Source organism: Chiloscyllium plagiosum, chromosome 19 (genome assembly GCF_004010195.1).
Source record: "Chiloscyllium plagiosum isolate BGI_BamShark_2017 chromosome 19, ASM401019v2, whole genome shotgun sequence".
NCBI classification, from domain to species: Eukaryota; Metazoa; Chordata; class Chondrichthyes; order Orectolobiformes; family Hemiscylliidae; genus Chiloscyllium; species Chiloscyllium plagiosum.
The window spans coordinates 11,654,909-11,673,968 of NC_057728.1; the positions used below are offsets into that span (position 1 = coordinate 11,654,909).

The following is a 19,060-nucleotide window of genomic DNA, read 5'->3' on the forward strand; positions in this document are numbered from 1 at the left end:
GCAATCTTTGTGGTTAGTCCTTTCAATGATGAGCAAAGGAAATTGTCTTTTGATGCTCAGGTTGGAGTGCCTGCATCAGGAGGTCTATCAGTGTTATTTTAAAACATTTAAAATTTGATGTGGGGTAAGTTTATTGTTTATAAACAAGAAATATGTAAAGAATCAGAGACCTGTTATGGTGCAGAAAGAGGCCATTCAGCCCATCTTATCCAAACTGGCTTTCTAAAGAAGCATCTTGATTTATCCTGCCTTTTCGCAAGTTGTTTATATAATCAGACATAATAAAGCAATCATAGAATCACATTTGCTAGTACAGGTATTCCTTCAACATCTTTCAGAACAGCCTTGTTTAGTCAGTGATATCAATGTCCAAATGTAGCAGACTCAGATGGCGATGATGCTGCCTTTTAATGATCGTCTGGTTCTTGATTCATTTAGTTTATAATCTGTCTCTCTTTGCTTTGCCATTACATTGGAAAACAGTGCCAAGGTAGCACGTCGATGACTGGCCTGTTTCCTGGCTTCAGATAAACAATGGATGCCCTTGGACCTTGTTGTCAAAGTAATGAACTTGCTTGGTTAGGCCTGTACAGTGTACATCTCAGATCCACCAAAAGATAAGTAGCCATCAATATCATAGCTTTATTTTTCTATTGCTGTCAGTGTCTTCCATAAAATAATGCAAGATCTCAAAGTGTTTGATTATACTTCAACTTAGTAACTGAATCTTTAGCATCAGAACAAAAAAGATGAAGAGGTAACAGTGCCAACTCTTGGGAAAAGGAAGCAAAGGGAAGCTGGCTGAGGAATTTACTCGGAAAGTTAACAGACTGCTGCCATAGCCTCCAAGTTGGAAACCTGTCAAGTGAAACAATCTAAAATGTACAGTTAACTGTCTACTGACTTCAAACTAGTTTTAAAGGGAAATTAAATTTTCAAGTACAGTTTATGGGTGTGTAACTCAGTAAAATGGAGACAGATGCAGAATACCTGAGTTTAGAAACTGGTCAAATGATCCAAATCAGCCAGATTCCAAATTGTGGGCGATCTATTTGGCCAGACTAGGATCCAGGCAATGAAAATAAACAATTCACTTCACTTCTCCCTTCCCAATGAGGTTTATATTTCTTTCCCACAATTTAAAGAATCAATTACCTTAAGAGCCATATATTTGGAAGATTTGAGGGAAGTGACACCGCAGACTTTGGTGAAGTTATTACTCCACTGCTTGTGAATTTACTTCCCCCAACCTCTCACACCATCTTGACCCAGAATTGCTGTGTTACCCATATTGATTCTATGCAAGAACTTGTCAGTGCCATGTAGAGTTTACCCAGTAAATAAGATTCCACGCATTGTGCTTAAGAGACCATATCCAAACAATGAAAGAAATTACAGGTTCACCATTTTGTTTTTATTAGAAGTCGCAAAAAGGAGACTTGCTATAAATTTGCAAACAGCAACAGGTGGCAAAGGAAACTGTCCAGCAGGAAAGACAAACTGCCAGGAGGAGCAGACACCATATCTTTACACATTTATAACTTGATGACTCAAAGTCCATTTTGCAGAGTTAAGTTGGCAAATAATAATTTGCATTTTCAGCTTGGCCAAGTACAGGCTTACTCCAGTAGATCCTGGTTTGGGGGAAAGGAAAAGAAGAATACATTTGACATTAAAGTATGTTTATAACATTTCTCATAGAGTCATAGAGATGTACAGAACAGAAAAAGACCCTTCGGTCCAACCCGTCCATGCTGACCAGATATCCCAACCCTATCTAGTCCCACCTGCCAGCACCCAACCCAATTCCCTCCAAATCCTTCCTATTCATGTACACATCCAGATGCCTTTTAAATGTTGCAATTGTACCAACCTTCACCACTTCCTCTGGCAGCTCATTCCTTACACGTGCCACCCTCTGCATGAAAATGTTGCTCCTTAGGTCCCTTTTATACCTTTCCCCTCTCACCCTAAACCTATGCCCTCTAGTTCTGGACTCCCCCACCCCAGGGAAGACACTGTCTATTTACTCTACCCATGCCCTTCATGATTTTATAAACCTCTATAAAGTCACCCCTCAGCCTCCGTGCTCCAGGGAAAATAGCCCTAACCTATTCAACCTCTCCCTACAGCTCAAATCCTCCAACCCTGGCAACATCCTTGTAAATCTTTTCTGAACCCTTCAAGTTTCACAACAGAGACCAGAACTGCACGCAATATTCCAAAAGTGGCCTAACCATTGTCCTGTATGGCCGCAACATGACCTCCCAACGCCTGTACTCTATACTCTGACCAATAAAGGAAGGCATACTAAACACATTCTTCACTGTCCTATCTACCTGTAACTCTACTTTCAATGAGCTATGAATCTGCACTCCAAGGTCTCTTTGGTCCTCGGGACTGCTGATGAACATACTATTAAGATTTGCTTTCCCAAAATGCTGCATCTCACATTTATCTAAATCAAACTTCTACCACTTCTCAGCTCATTGTTCCATCTGATCAAAATCCCACTGTAACCCGAGTTAACCGTCTTTGCTGACCACTGCACCTCCAATTTTGGTGTCACCTGCAAACTTACTAACTATACTTATGTTCACATCCAAATCATTTATATAAATGCCGAAAAGTAGTGGACCCAGCACTGATCCTTGTGGCACTCCACTGGTCACAGGCCTCCAGTCTAAAAAACAACCCTCCATCATCACCCTCTGTCTTCTATCTTTGAGCCAGTTCTGTATCCAAATGGCTTGTAATAAAACACCTACGCATGGGAAACCAAGATTCCTTTCAGCTCACATCTGTCCATGCTACTTCATAAATAACAGTTGGCTCAACATATATAAAGTCACCAAGAACTTAAGTTTTGTGAATTAGTGGTCAGCTCTGGGATAAAGGAAAAAAAAACTAAATCAGGGAGACAATATCAGTATAATTCAACAGCAAAAGGTTTTGTTCAATCGTGGCTGTGTCTTTGGTAAATCTTACCCTGTGCAATAAAATGTTTTCATAAGCTATGGGGTGACTAACTTTTTATTGATCGCGCATTTGAGGGATAATACTGATACTGTGTACACTTATGGTTTTTTTTATTCATTTATGGGATGATGGCATCAGTGGTTAGGCAGGCATTTGTTGCTCATCCCTCATTGTCCAGAGGCCACTTAAGAGGTAACCACATTGCTTTGGGTCTGGAGTCACATGTCGGCCAGACCAGGTAAGGATGGCAGTTTCCTTCCCTAAAGGACATTAGTGAACCGATAGGTTTTTCCCGACAATCGGCAATGGATCTTAATTGCAGCCTCTGCCATGGCAGGATTCAAACCCAGGTCACCTAGGTCTCTGGATTAACACTCCAGCATTAAGACTACAAGGCTGTCACCTCTCCAAGCATCGGAAAGCAGAAGGAGGCCACTCAACCCATCATGCTCCTTGATAAAAATATCCCATCAGTCAGTTCACCTCACTGTAATTTCCCATGAATTCATAAAATTATTCCACATTGAGGAAAAGCTAAAGAAAAATCTATAAATACTACTTGAATTCAGTTCATAGTTTCAGCATGGAGTATGGTCACTGTAACTGTACTGGAAGCCAGATAGTTGATTGCAAGATGACAGACTTTCCACAGATTCTCAGATCTGCCTACTTTGGAAATCGCATGGTCACGGCTCAAATGTTGGTGTACAAGAACAGTCTTTTTGCTGTGGAAAATTATCCCCAAATGTGTGCAACCGTGCAGAATGTCCAGATAATTTCAAAACGAAATGCAGGTCACCTTTCTATTCGATGTTGGTTAATGTTGTCTGTGATGTAACATTGAGTTGGAGCCCTTTATGGTACAGTAGATATCAATGGCCCATTGAACTTATGTCAGGGTCTTGGCAGAGCTGTCCACTCAGTGCCATCACCCTGCTGTACCCCCATGACCATACAGCTGGAATTCCCTAAAAGTGTTTATCCAATTTCTTTCTAAAGTTATTAATTATCTCAACTCCTCGCACTTATCAGTTTAGAATGTGGTTTTAAATTGGCCACAATGAGTCCTCATAATGGGACAATCTGTAGACTTTTTTTGTGGGGTGGGGTCGGAAATGAAGATCCGTAGGATGCGGAAATAAAGAAGCCAAGTTTTAGCTGCCACAGCCCTGACTGAAAGCATTTTCAGGCAGACCCAGGGTCAACATCAATCCTGTTTCAGGCAAGTGATTGTTCAGTAATGCAAATGTTTGAACAATCTATTGTAGGACCTTGAATGTAACTATGAAGTTCAAGAGGGAGAAGAGTGCACTGCACACGCTCCATCCATTTAGGACAGGGAGTAGTCCAAAAGGTGACAGTTGGAGACAGCCTCACTAAAGAATCCTAGATTTTCTTTGATCTTTACACTCCTGGCACTGCAAATAGACTGGGGCTCAGAGTTGGCCTGTGATAATTGGCCCAACCGCTCAGGCTCAATAGCAAACCAGCCATTTCCTGTCTTCCCAGGGCTGGCTGTAATCCAAAGCAGCCCAAGTCAGGAAATGGTTACTGACTTCCTCACTCGATTGCTCTGCTCACTCACAACTGGCTCAGATGGAATTCCTCCTCTTGTTTGATTTGTAAGACTTGTGCACAATGCTCTTGTAACGCAAAGGGCCCCAGTACAAGGTTTGCAGAGGCAAGCAGGTTTGGAGAACCAAGAATGCCTGTTCCATGTCATTATAAAGCAATTTCTTTCCTAACCAAAGTAATAACTCGGCATTTAGGTAAGACCCACTGGGGAGGCTGCTCTTGGTCAAGATATTACAGCTAATGACTCTCCCACTTTTCTCCAAGGCACTCAAACATTTGACTTTATTCTCTTACAAGTCACTAGAAGTTTGGAGTTTAGCTTTTATATTGTTTATGAGGAGAAAGTGAGGTCTGCAGATGCTGGAGATCAGAGCTGGAAATGTGTTGCTGGAAAAGCGCAGCAGGTCAGGCAGCATCCAGGGAACAGGAGAATCGACGTTTCGGGCATAAGCCCTTGTTTATGAGGCCAAGGATCAAGAGAAAGTATTTAGGACCAATGGTTTGCCCGTATAAACTTAGCACAATTGGGAACTTGTGGACTCACAATGTGAAAAGTCAAACAAAGTGCTCTGTCAAATAAGCAAAGACATGAACAATAAATACAAGTAAATGAACCATCCTGAGTTCACTCACTGAGCACACTTTAAAATAGATGAGGTACTCACAACATCAGAATCATCATGATAAACTCTTTCAGTGCTTGTTCTGCTGCTGTCCAGATGATCAGCAATGCAGGCCTCATCAGTATTGGTTTTCAGGACTGAATAACGATAGACCAAGGTTCTACACAGAAAGAGAAGCAATTCAGTGGTTTTGGGCAATTCCATACTTATTGGAATGGATAAAGATATTGGATCAAATGTTTAATACCTGATCACCTCAAAATGAAATAAGACGACTGAATCTTAGAATCCTTACAATGTGGAAGCAAGCTATTTGCCCCATTGAGTCCATACTGACCCTCGCAACAGCATCCCACCCAGAGCCACCTCCCTACTCTATCCCTGTAACCTTACATTCCCATATGGCTAATCCATCCCTGGACACTCTGGGCAATTTAGCCTGGTCCTAACTTGCACAACTTTGGACTGTGGGAGGAAACCCATGCAAACACGGGGAGAATGTGCAAACTCCACACAGACACCCGAGGGTGGAATTGTTTTGGGCCACTGAGCCACCGTGTCACTTACAGGAATATCCTGCGATGAACTGGATGCACATTTAGACAGTCCACTAACCAGAAAGCTGTGAACCAGTGATTAAAGTTAAAATAATATCCAAAAGTTAAAAATAAATTGGCAAACTCTTAATTGCTTACTGAATGTGCGGTTTGTGGCCAACTCCTTTATGCTTTTACATTTTAACCTCTTATGTTCCTGCAGATATTGTTGCTAAGAGCTTAGTCTGATGACATGCTTTATAAAGAGCAGAAACTTTCAAATTACAGGTAGTTCTATAATATGATGGTTGCATTCCTGTGCAACCCTGTGTTAGAGAAAAATTGTACTTTAGAAACAGTGCTTAAAGTGTTGCCGATGTAATTGCGTTACATCCAAAACATGTTTTAAAAGTTCGTGCTTTAGAAACAATTCATCAATCGTGTTATAGCGAATTTGCGTTAACAAAACATGTGTTATAGCAGAATGATCTGTAGACAATAACCAGTTCAAATGGAATGGCAACATTTATTCACAGTTCAGTAATAACTGGAAGTAAGATGATCAGTGATCAGAATAACACTGTTTGAAACTAACATCTATGGTACACACCAACATGCTTCCTGAACCAGCTCACTGTGAAATGCATAACCAAAATACTGTTGAGCAGAGATGACTTTCACTTGTTTGACTTTGGAAAACAGAGGTGACTAAAAAAAAGGAAGACCAATTAGAAATGTCAAGCTCTTACCTTCCTCCACACACATATTTCTTAAAAATAAGAACAACGCCGATCATCATCAGCACTGCTGCTGCCAACGCACTTACTACAATGATGACAACAGTAATCTTGGGTAACTGCTAAGAAAAACATTTACAAAATTCAAACAACTGAAACTCATTTTAGTTACATGTAACATGCATAAAGAATTTACACTTGTACAGCACCATACTACATCTAGCACAGAATTTTCTGAAATATAAGCTTGAATGGTAGGATTAGAAACATAGAAACAGGAAAAGTAGTAGGCCCATCAGCCTTCAAGTCTGCTCCACCACTCAATATGATCATGGTTTATGGTCCAACTCAATACCCTGTTCCCATTTTCTTTCCCATACCATATGATCCCCAAGAACTATATCCAACTCCTTCTTGAGAACATTCAATATTTTGGTGTCAACTGCTTTCTATGGTAGAGAATTCCACAGGCTCATCATTCTCTGGGTGAAGAGTTTTCTCCTCATCTCAGTCCTAAATTGTCTACCCTCTATCCTTAGCCTGTGACTTCTGGGTTTGGATTTCCCAGTCATTGGGATCATTATTCCGTGGGTGTTTACCCTGTCAAGTTAAATATGGTGTACTGCTAACTTGCAGCGCAACCCAGACCTCCCAATAGTGAGTGGAAATTTGAGAAAAAAACTTGTAAGGAGATCTCAGCATGGGAATAATAGGGTGGTTATAGTAGGGGTTTTTAATTACCAAACACAGACTGGGACTGCCAAAGTGTTATGGGCTTAGATGGAGAAGAATTAGTTAAGTGCATACAAGAAAATTTTCTGATTCAGTACATGAATGTACCTACCAGAGAAAGCGCAAAAACTTGGCCTACTCTTGGGAAATACGGCAGGACAGGTGACTGAGGTGACAGTGGGGGAGCACTTTGGGGGGCAGCGATCATAATTCTATTAGTTTTAAAATAGTGATGGAAAAGGATAGAGAGGATCTAAAAATTAAAGTTCTAAATTAGAGGAAGGCCAATTTTGACAACACTAGACAAGAACTTTCAAAAGTTGCCGGGGAGGGGGGGGAGGGGGCTTCGTAGGTAAAGGGACGGCTGGAAAATGGGACACCTTCAAAATTGAGAAAACAAGAGTCCACAAGAAATATGTACATGTTAGAGTGAAAGGCAAGGCAGATATGTGTCGGAAATGCTGGATGACTGGAGAAATTAGGGCTTTGGTCAAGAAAAAGAAGGAAGCATATGTCAAGAACAGACAGCAGGGATCAAGTAAATCCCTTGAAGAGTATAAAGGCAGGAAATGTATACTTAAGAGGAAAATCAGAGGGTAAAAAGGGTACACAAAATAAGTTTGGCAAATAGGGTTAAGGAGAATCCAAAGGGATTCAAAAATAGATGAAGGACAAAAAGGTAACTAGAGAGAGAATACGGCCCCTTAAAGATCAGCAAGGCCGTCTACATGTGGAACCGCAGGAGATGGGCGAGATATTAAACAAGTATTTTTCATCAGTGTTTGCTACAAAGAAGCTATTGAGAATGGGGAAATAAATAAGGACATCTTGAGAACTGACCATAATTCCAGAGGTGGTGGTGCTGGACGTCTTAAAATGCATAAAAGTGGATAAATCCCAGGAACCTGATCAGTTGTACCCTAGAACTCTGTGGGAAGTGAGGGAAGAGATTGCTGGTCCTCTTGCTATTTGTATCATTAGTAGCCATAGGTGAGATGCTGGAAGTCTATAGGCTGACTAACGTGGTACCACTACTTAAAGGTGGTAAGGAAAAACCAGGGAACAATAGAGCATTGAACCAGATACTGGTAGTGGGCAGGTGTTGGACAGAATCCTGTACGACAGGATTTACATGTATTTGGAAAGGTGAGAACTGATTAGGAATAGTGAACATAGCTTTGTACGTGAGAAATCCTGTCTCATTAACTCTCACTGAGTTTTTTAAAGAAGTAACAAAGAGGATTGATGAGGGCAGAGCAGTGGATGTGATCTATATGGACTTCAGTAAGGAATTTGACAAGCTTCTTCATGGTAGACTGATTAGCAAGATTAAATCACATGGAATATAGATACAATTAGCTATTTGGATACGGAACTGGCTCAAAGGTAGAAGACAGAGAGAAGGTGGTGGTGGTGGAGGGTAGCTTTTCAGACTGGAGGCCTGTGCCACAAGTTTTGGTGCTGGTCCACTGCTTTTTGTCATTTATGTAAACTATTTGGATGTGAACATAGGGGGTATGGTTAGTAAGTTTGCAGATGACATTAAAATTGGAGATGCAGTAGACAATGAAGAAGGCTACCTCAGATACAGTGGGATCTTGATCAGATGGGTCAATGGGCCGAGGAGTGATAGATTGAGTTTAATTTAGATAAACATGAGGTGCTGCAGTTTGGAAAGACAAATCAGGGCAGGACTTATACACTTAATGGGGAGTGTTGCTGAACAAGAGACCTTGGAGTACAGGCTCATATTTCCTTAAAGTGGAGTCACAGGTAGATAGAATAGTGAAGGCAACATTTGTTATGCTTACCTTTATTGGTCACCACATTGAGTATAGGAGTTGAGGAGGTCATGTTGTGGCTGTACAGGCCATTGGTTTGGCCATATTTGGAGTAATTCATGCAATTCTTGGATGTTGTGAAACTTGAAAGGGTTTAAAAAAGATTTACAAGGGTGTTGCCAGGGTTGAAGGATTTGAGCAACAGGAAGAGGCAGAATAGGCTGGGTTACTTTCTCTAGAGCTTCGGAGGCTGAAGGGTGATAGGCAAGGTGCTCTCCGGGGATGGGGCAGTCCAAAACTACAGGGCAGAGAATGTTGATTGTATGGAATGAGCTGCCAGAGGCAATGGTAGGGGCTGGTACGATTACAACATTTAAAAGACATCTGGATGGATCTATGAATAGGAACGGTTTACAGGGATATGGACCAAAAGCTAGCAAACGGGACTATATTTATATAGGATATCTGGCTGGCACGGAAAGGTTGGACTGAAAGGTCTGTTTCCATGCTGTATTTCTTTATGATTCTAACACAAAAACTTGATGGTATACACATACATGCCTGAATTCCATATTGATTCTGTGAAATCCTTGCCCTTTCATAAATGTAATCCCAATTTCCTGTAACCACCTCAGAAATATACAGCTCATACAAATTTCCTACAGTGATGCAGTTCTGAATAGGGTGGTAAACTTATGGATAAAATTAATAATGAAACTAAAACCACACTTTTGTTTTTTTTATACGGGAGTGTTTTTTTTAAACACCAAATTACTTCCTGAGGAATTAAATGTTTGTTTTTGTTTTTAAATGTATCAGATTTTAAACAATTACAGACTTCCATTGTTGCATTTTCTTATATGCACCGTACCTGTGTGTAAATGATAGCTTGATATACTTCTTTAATTTCTTCTTTGAGCATGGAAATTAAGCAAACAAAGAAAACTGAGCTACCCTTGAGCTCTGATTGTTCACCCTGATTTTACCCTTCCGCGTAAACTAACTTTACTCTCAGAAAGTCTTGAAGTTATTATCCAATGGGATGATATTGACTTAAATGTTGACATAAACTCATAATTAGGTCATTGCAGAAACTTCTGTATCAGTACATGAAATCGATTTAGAAATTCTATTACTGTTGTTCACAGTGTGGAAACAGGCCCTTCGGCCCGACAAGTCCACTTCGACTCACCGAAGAGTAACTCACCAGACCCATTCCTCCTATGCTATATGTGCCTAACCTACGCATCCCTGAACACTCTGGGCAATTTAGCATGGCCAATCCACCTAACCTGCACATCTTTTGGAATGTGGGAGGAAACCGGAGCAATCGGAGGAAACCCACACAGGCAGGGGGAGAATGTGCAAACTCCACACAGATGGTCACCCAAGGCTGGAATCGAACCCAGGTCCCTGGCACTGCGAGGCAGCAGTACTAACACTGAGCCACTATGTTGTGCAGGGAAACAGCCATTTTGCAAGTAGCAAATCTGCATTTTTGATAGCTGAGAGGGGACTACAGAAATGATATTAGAACTTGATATACTTCTTTAAAAAGATTGTCTTGGTCCTTTGAATTTTCAATTGAACGACAGGAAAAAATTTTTGGGCGGAGGAGTGGAGTGGTGATGGCAGTGGACTAGGGGTTGGTAGTTTTATTGCCTTTATCTAAAAAATGGAATCTCTTAATAAAAATTCAGCACACTTTTCATACAGGAATCTTAGCTTAGATCATGTTATCAAATAGAAAGAATACCAATCTTACACCTATTTCATTTCCTTTCTGTGTCACACACTTCATTGATACTTTTGGAGTGGCTCATAAAGGTCACTGCTTAATGCATTCCTCTATTTTGTACAGAGTAACCAATCCCACACATCAGTAACAAAGTAACGATCCCACACATTTACTAATACAATTAATGTGAGTTATCCAACCAAGATAAACAACTCAAAATTATGATGGTTTCTTTAAGCATGATACATGTCATGAAATAGAAATCTAAATGGATTGGAACAAAACAGAATTAAATGTTATGCAATGCCCATTGACTGCAGGTTTCTGTCAAGTTGACTATTTTGCAGAACTAAGTAGAAACACAAAGCTTCCATCTAATCCTATTATAAGAGGGGGAAAAACAAAATCACCTCTGACAACTATCTCTGAAACTCAAAACTGAACTAAACTTTATGAGCAGCTGATCATACCACAAAATCTTCCCATTATTTCAAAATCTATTTAATCAGTGAGTCAGCAATGAGAACTAATCCATATCTGAACCAAAGTAGGGTAGTGGCAGTGGTAATGTCAGCTGATTAGCAATTGAGAATCCAGGTTAATGTTCTGAGGACATTAACTTCTAAACATTTATTTTTAAATCGCTGAGGCCAAAAGGATGCTAAATTTGTTTGTAAATCTCTGGCTCTAAATTTATTATATATCAGTGTCTGTGGACAACTACAAAATGTGAGTTGACCAGGAAATGTGCAGGCGCACAATTCCAGACCTGCTACATCAGGATGTAAAATATGCTTTCGACACCTTACACAAAGGCTGCATGGCAGAGAAGATGACCGATTCTGAAAAGTGGTTCAGTGATGAGGAATGAGGATTGGGAGAGAGGGAAACATGGGATGGTCACACGGGACTGGGAAGCTGTGTCCTCCCCCACCCTGTTTCCTGGGTCCCGGGTTGCGTTCCAATTCTTTCCAGGTTCCAGGATGTATTTCCCCATCCCATCTGGAATCTCCCTCCTCCATCTGAAAACTTAAGTGCTACACAGGGCTCATGTGCTGGTGTCAGCAAACAAAGACATGTATACACATAGATGAAAGAAGACAACAATCAGACCTCACAATATGTATTGCATCATTTCACTGTTAAAGTGTATAGCCCATAATATTCCATCCATTACACTCAGTGTACCCACAATTACCTAAGCTGGTAGATGGTGCTTATTCAAGAATTTCCCCTGATGCTTCAGCCAGAATCTGCTCAAGCATACTACCAAGAATATAAATGGATAAGTTGTTCTTCTTTCCATACAGCTCAGCTTACTTACAGGATCTTTCAGTGACAAAACCTTCTCACATCTCACGTTTGTGATTTGTTCTGATCGATTGGGCATGAAACCACCTTCACATTTATCACCGGGAACTTTTCGATACCTTTAAAAGATAAAAATTCATATTTTTAGAAAAGTTCTGTCATTAATATATCTTGGTAGGAGATCATAGACCAGCTGTGATGACAGCAGTTGTCTTTTCCATTCTCTGTAGAGATGACTCAACTACAACTTTACAGATATTTTACTTTGAAATAAGAAGTTCTCATGGTAGCAGCAACCAAAAGAAGTAACCATTTGTATGTGCAAGATTATTTTCTTGTATAATACTTTCCTTCAATTGTAATGATGATAAAAGTACATTATGTGTCAATGCAGATAAATTCAAGCATTCAGCAAAAAGAGTATGTGAAAGTCATTTACTTTTACCCCTAAGTTTTTAGGATAATTGCCACAAAGGAATGGCCCAATGCCTCTGTCCACACTGAAGGTGAATTTTGTGCTCGTGGTCTGCTATTAACAACATAACTAACCAGAAAGGAAATTAGTCTCTATTTAGATTTGAAGAGTTTTACAGCACAAAATGAGGCCCTTTGGCCCACCAAGTCCAGCTGGCCATTTAAGCACCTATCTGTTCTAGTCCCGCTTCCCAGCACTTGGCCCACAATTTTGGAGAGACTTACTTGGCCTTTTACTTTCTCGATCAGTCTCTCGTGCAAGACCTTGTGAATATGCCTTACTGAAGTTCTATATTGACTATCTCCACTGCATTACTCTCATCCACACAAACAGACACTTTCTCAAAAAATCCAATCAAACCTGTCAGACATGATCTCCCCCTGACAAAGCCATGTTGACTATCTCATATTAATCCTTGCCTCTCCAAGTGGAGATTAATTTGGTTCCTCAGAGATTTTTCCAACAGTTTCTATACAACCGATATCAGACTCACTGCCCTAAAATTCCCTGGATTATCCCTACCATCCTTCTGGAACAACTATACATTAGCTGTCTTTCCATCCTACTTCTGTATCCAAATAGAATTTGAAAGTTATTGTCAGAGCTGCTGCAATTTTCTCCCTTGCCTACCACAGCAACTGGATATATCTCATCTGGGCATGTGATTTATTCACATTCAAGCCTGATAAAACTGTGAATAGCTCACCTCTCATACTAATTTGTTCAATACATCACAGTCTACCTTTCTGATTTTTGTACCTTCATTGTTCTTCTCTGTAATGAATACAGATGCAAGGTATTCATTTAAAAGCTCAGTATGCCTCCTGGCTCCACACATAAATTGCTGCTTGGGTCCATAATGAGCCCCACTCTTTCCCTGGTTATCATCCTCTAGTCCTATTAAACTTCTAAGATGCCTTTGGATTTTTCTTTGTTTTATATGCCAGTGTTTATTCATGCTGCCCTTTCATATTACTAATATCTTTTTTTAAAGTAGCCCCCTGCATTTTTATATTTGGGGTTTCTGGTGTTCAGAATCCTCAACATCTACTGTAAGCTTTTCTTTATTCAACTTGCACGTTCTATATACTACAGTTCTCTGGAATTTTTGGTTCTACTCTTCACCTTTCCAGGAAGTTATTGGCCTTGCATGGTCAACCGTCACTGCTCAAATGTAGATTTTCCTACAAGTCCACTTTGGCCTTCCACAATTTAAAACCTACATTTCTGGTCCTCTGTGGTCCTTTTCCATGCCTACCTTAAATTTTTACAGAGTTTTGGTCACGATCACTGAAATGTTTTCCCTCTGACACATTTACCACTTGCCTGACTTCAATCTCTGAATCGAAGTCCTGCGCCACCCTGTCCCTTGTTGGAGTTTCTACATGCTGGCTTTAATAAAGTCTCCCAGATACATTTTAAGAATTCCACCCCCTCTAATTTGTCTATCCTAGTTAATGGTGAAGTTGAAACTCCTATTATTTTTACATTTCTCTGAAATCTTTCAGTATGTTCCATTCTGTTTTAACAGAAACTACAAAAAGATCATGTATTAAAATGAGCAAAAGGTTCATATTTGTTTACCAGCAACATTTCTGATGTAACGTGAATTCTTGCTGTCTCAGTAGATAATGTGTTTTCAGTACCTTCTCTTTTTATTATAATTCTCACCCCAAGGTTTCTCAGAGAAGCTATATTGCCACACACCTGGAGCCTTTGACAGCTAACGTTTCAAATATGGCATCCAATGACACGGAGTTAAAAACGAGAGAAGCTTCTCTGTCAGAGGAAGAAACTCCTGCTTCAAGTGGACTACTAACAAACTGTCTTTGAATGTAGTCACAGGATTGTGCAGATTATTATAAATAAGCTGAAAAAGTATAAATTCAGCTAGTAAACAAATAATTTAGTAACCCACATCCAAGAAGTTAAACCTTTAATAGTAGTTACCTGCACGTTTAGAAATGATGGTTAGAACACATGGAAATTAAATGGAATCCTCAGAGGAGGTAATTCACCTGAATGCTCAATTCTGTGAATGGTACCTAATTTTGCAGTTACAAGCAGAAAGGTGAACTCTCAGAGCTGCTACCTGATAAATTCCAAGTCGTTTTATTACATTAATGCTGCATCAGTGGTTTATTAGCTTGCATTCTCTCCAATCATACGTAAGTATATAGACTGTTCTCCAAATGACAAGCACCATAAAGAATAAAAATATTTAATCAAGACCTGTGAAACTAAGAAACTACTGTTTAATACCAATTCAAAAATTCTCAGCTAGCTTCATGCAGTGTTGTATATAGTAACTCAGAGAATAGTATTAATTGCTTAGGTCTTCATTGTTTATACTATTGCTTCATTTTCTATCAGTTCTACTTCTTCCCATAATTCTAATTTAATTGTCTTTTCTCACTGCCCTTCTCTGTTTCTTTCTGTATTTTATTTTGATTCTTTCAGATGTAAAATCTTAAGGTGTTATGACATGTTGGGAAAAGGAGCCAACAGGAGAAGCAGGCTGTTTTGAGTTGGGGGGTTATATGGAAACTGCAGCATTCTTCTAAATCCTTTCCATCAGCACTCATGCTCTTCCACCTCCCTGCCTCACCACATTATCCTTCCCTTTCCTTTGCTCCTCTGAGAACTGTTCATCAGCTCTAGGTTAGCTTCATATTTTTACTATGGTAGCTTATCCACAGCATTTGGTCTAGCTATGCCTAGACTACAAAGGACAAATTCCAGTTGGAGTTAATGCTCTAATTATTGTATAGTTGCTGTTAGAAAATGTGTATTTTGACCAAGAATGGAATCAAGTCAGCTTTGACGATCTAAAGCGCTGATAAAGTCTGCTGATGTCTTTGTACCATTCATGAAAAACAGGCCTTCCAATTAGGTGGTAAATTGGTTTACAATATACAGAGTATTAGATACTACTTTGTTTGTATTACTCACCCCGGGAAAAGACCTTGTCTATTTACCCTATCCAATTTTATAAACATTTCTCAGCTCCCATTGCTCCAGGGAAAGTATCCCCAGCCTGTTCAGCCTCTCCTTGTAGCTCAAACCCTCCATCCCTGGCAACATCCTTGTAAATGTTTTTTTGAACCCCTTCAAGTTTCATAACATCCTTTCCGTAGTAGTGTTCATTGGATGACGAGGTGTATGCTTATACTTTATAACTCTTTAAATGAATATGAAATATCCTTCAGGAGCTAGCTTTCTAAAAGTGAGTTGCTCATAATATGTGTATCCTCGTCACAATCCATCACCATTATGAGAAAAGACATTTTTTTAAAAAATGATATTTTTATTAAAATATTTTTCAAATCTTTTACAAAACAGCTATATATAAAAAACAATACCAAAATACAAAAAGATAGAGGCAGTACAACAATGTCATATCACAATACTATTAATAATAAACTACCTAGTATTCTACCAGAACAAACATATCTACATAACTTAAACTAAACTACAATCAAATTAAATAAAAATTAAATTAAGCTCAATTCAAATTAGCTTAAATTATATCACATTACTTTATTCCATTTCACTCACCACACCTCCACTACCACCCATGGGAGTACCAGTCATTGTACCCGTATTTTTTTCCCCTCCAGCTTCCCCCTCCCAGGGCCCCACAGGTGCCCAAACTAATTTCCACAGCTATATCACAACCCTGATTAATATTGCCGATTAAGCTGTGTCAATATAATTTGGAAAGGGCCGCCACGTCTTATAAAACTACTCCGTTTTGTGGTGCACCATATTTGTGAGGTAGTCTTGGGGGAGATACTCCATCACCAGCCTGCGCCACCCCATTAGACCTGGGGGTTTTTCCAACATCCAATTCATTAAAATGTTCTTCCTTGCACAGTGGGTAAGAATGTTACACAGTCTCTTCTCGTGTTCCCCAGAGAAGGCAAATTTGGCAACCCCAGAAGAAATACTAGGTCCAATTCCCAGGATTGACTTCAATTCCCAGGATTTTTTTCAGCTCCCTTTCTATGGCACACAAGTACCTCTGGATCTTACAACAAAGTGTGCCCATACTAATTTTATATTTGGGACACCCTGGAAACGCTCCTCTCTTGAACTTAGCTAGCCTCTCTGGCACGATATGAGCCCTGTGTAAAATCTTCAATTGCATGGCCTGCACTTTGTTACATATTGAGATTTTCTTTACATTTTCCCATATTTACAATAAAATATCCTCTCCTACTTCCTGATTCCAAGTCCTACAGAGTCTCTCCACATCTCCTAAGGCACATCCCTTCTGTAAATGATACAGAGTATTAACTGAAAGAGCGCCCGTGCACCGGAGCACTCTTTTCTCCACGTCTGACTTGTAAAACTGAGCCAGGAGCATGGTCTTCCTTTGTATATAATCCTGATTCTGAAAGTACTGGAAAAGGTCCTATTAGACAATCCATATTTCTGACTTAACTGACTAAATGACATCATGACCTCCCCCTCGAATAAATCTCCCAAACGAGAGATTGCCTTATTCTCCAATGCCTTAAAGCCAGAGTCCATTGCCCCAGGTTTAAATCCTTGGGCTCCCACCAACAGGGCAAACGATGAGGTCTTAAGCCAATTGCCCTCATCTTGCCTCATTATCCTCCAAGCTTTCACCGTATTCCAGTAATTATGTATAGTTAGCTTTATACAGCTAGTGGAAGGAAGGGGTAATAAAAATTCCCAAATATAAAAAACTTTTTGACGACCATCTAAACGGGAACTGCATTCCATCCTTCAGATCAGGCACCTTCACTAATCCCCCAACTGGCACAGCTTCCGATTTTGAGAGGTTGATCCTGGAACCCGAAAAACTGCCAAATAAATTAATTTTTTGAATCAATCAAGGAACAGACTCCTCCGGACTGGCCAAGAACAAAAGGAAGTCATCAGCATTTAGAGTGATCTTATGCTCCCCCATTCCCACTCCTAGCCCCACTATTTCAGGAACCCTCCTGATAGCCTTGGCTAATGGCTCAATTGCCAAGGTAAATAACAGCGGTGAAAGAGGACCCCCCTGTTGACTACCTCTCCCAATACTAAAGTTATCTGAAGTACAGTTTGTAATGACTGTCACCTTAGGATCATTATACAACACCGCCAACCACCTAGCCAAGGCTCCCCCAGACCGAAGCGCTATAGGACCCCAAATAGGTATGGCCATGCTATCCAATCAAACGACTTTTCCGCATCTAGGGAGACCACCAAACCCGGGATCAATCTTTGTTGGTATACCTGTACTATGTTCGTACCCTCCTGATGGAAGAGCTATGGCCCTTGTTAAAATCAGCCTGATCGTCTTTTACAATATAGGGCAGGACCTTTTCCAACCTCAGGGCCAGCACCTTTGACAGAATGTTAAGGTCTGCATTCAACAACTAAATTGTATGAAGCACGTTCTTCGGGGTTTTCCCTTCTTTAAAATGAGGGAGATATTAACCTCCCAAAGAGAAGACTGAAGACAGTCCTGTGTATGTGAATAGCTATACATCCCCCAAAGTGGCTCCACCAACACCATTAATGAATTTCTGATAAAACTCACTTGAGAATCCATCTGGCCCCAGTGCTTTGCGACCCTGGAGATTCTTGTACTGTCATAGCGTATTTAACAGGGAGACCTGTTCCGTGTTTATACTGGGGAGGTCCAGGTTCTCAAAAAAGGACTGCATTCTCATTGCACTGCCTTCGCCGCCCTCCGACTGGTATAACTCTGCAAAGAATTCCCTAAATTGTTTTGCAAAGAAGGCTTCTTTTTCTTTTCCACCTGTGTGTGCAATGAGTCAAGAGCAGCCTGGAGAGTCGTGACCCGTTGCAGTTTGACCAATGAAGGCCTATTATAATATGCTTCCTCAGCTACCTTCAGCCGGGTTTCCAGCATCCGTTGCTGCTCCTCCCACTGCCTCCTTCTCGTCATTGAGTACGAAATGATCAAGCCTCATAAACATGCGTAGTGGCCTCCCAAAGTACTGCCGGATTACTGGCCATACGTGAGTTGATACCCCAGAAGGCCCTGAACTCTCTTGTAACGTACTCAACAAATTTGTTATACCTTACCAGGAATGGGTCCATGTGCCAGTGCCTTGCATCTATTCCACCACCCTTGATTTTAACATCTAAATGTTATCATATATATACTATCATATGGTCTAAGATAGTTATATTCCCAATTTTATAAGCCAATATTCTGTCCAAACAAACAGACGGCAGAAGGAAAATGTCAATTCACATATGGCTCTTGTGTGGGTTGGAATAAAAAGTAAAGTCTCTTCCATTAGGGCAGAGATGCCTCCATACATCCACTAATCCCAACTCCTCACAAATGTCTACCAACTGCTTAGATTGCACGAGCATACCTGCTTGGTCCCTTGGCATCCAGTCTACCCTGGGATCCATTAAAATCTGCTCCTATGATCATGCGACGCACCCCAAGATTCATTAATTTAGCGACTGCATCAATTAGAAATTTAAGAGGGTGCGCCGGGGGACAATAAACATTCAGGATGCCATACCCTTCTCCATGTATTAGAACTTTAAGAATGATGAACCGTCCATGTT

General features: G+C 40.3%; 1 protein-coding gene across 2 annotated transcripts in view; it reads right to left on the reverse strand.

The window, feature by feature from the left end:
* Positions 1-1,392: 1,392 nt before the first annotated feature.
* Positions 1,393-19,060, reverse strand: part of LOC122559514 (sortilin-like) — a 115,335-nt gene continuing 97,667 nt past the window's right edge. Inside the window, exons 18-21 of one of the 2 annotated variants that reach the window (XM_043709088.1) lie at positions 12,026-12,131; positions 6,463-6,572; positions 5,220-5,337; positions 1,393-1,634 (exon numbers count right to left, since the gene is read on the reverse strand). In XM_043709088.1, the coding sequence (XP_043565023.1) occupies positions 1,620-1,634; positions 5,220-5,337; positions 6,463-6,572; positions 12,026-12,131 (349 nt within the window). In that variant the 3' untranslated portion in view covers positions 1,393-1,619. The remainder of the gene's footprint in view (positions 1,635-5,219; positions 5,338-6,462; positions 6,573-12,025; positions 12,132-19,060) is intronic. The other variant, XM_043709089.1, reaches the window with a different exon arrangement.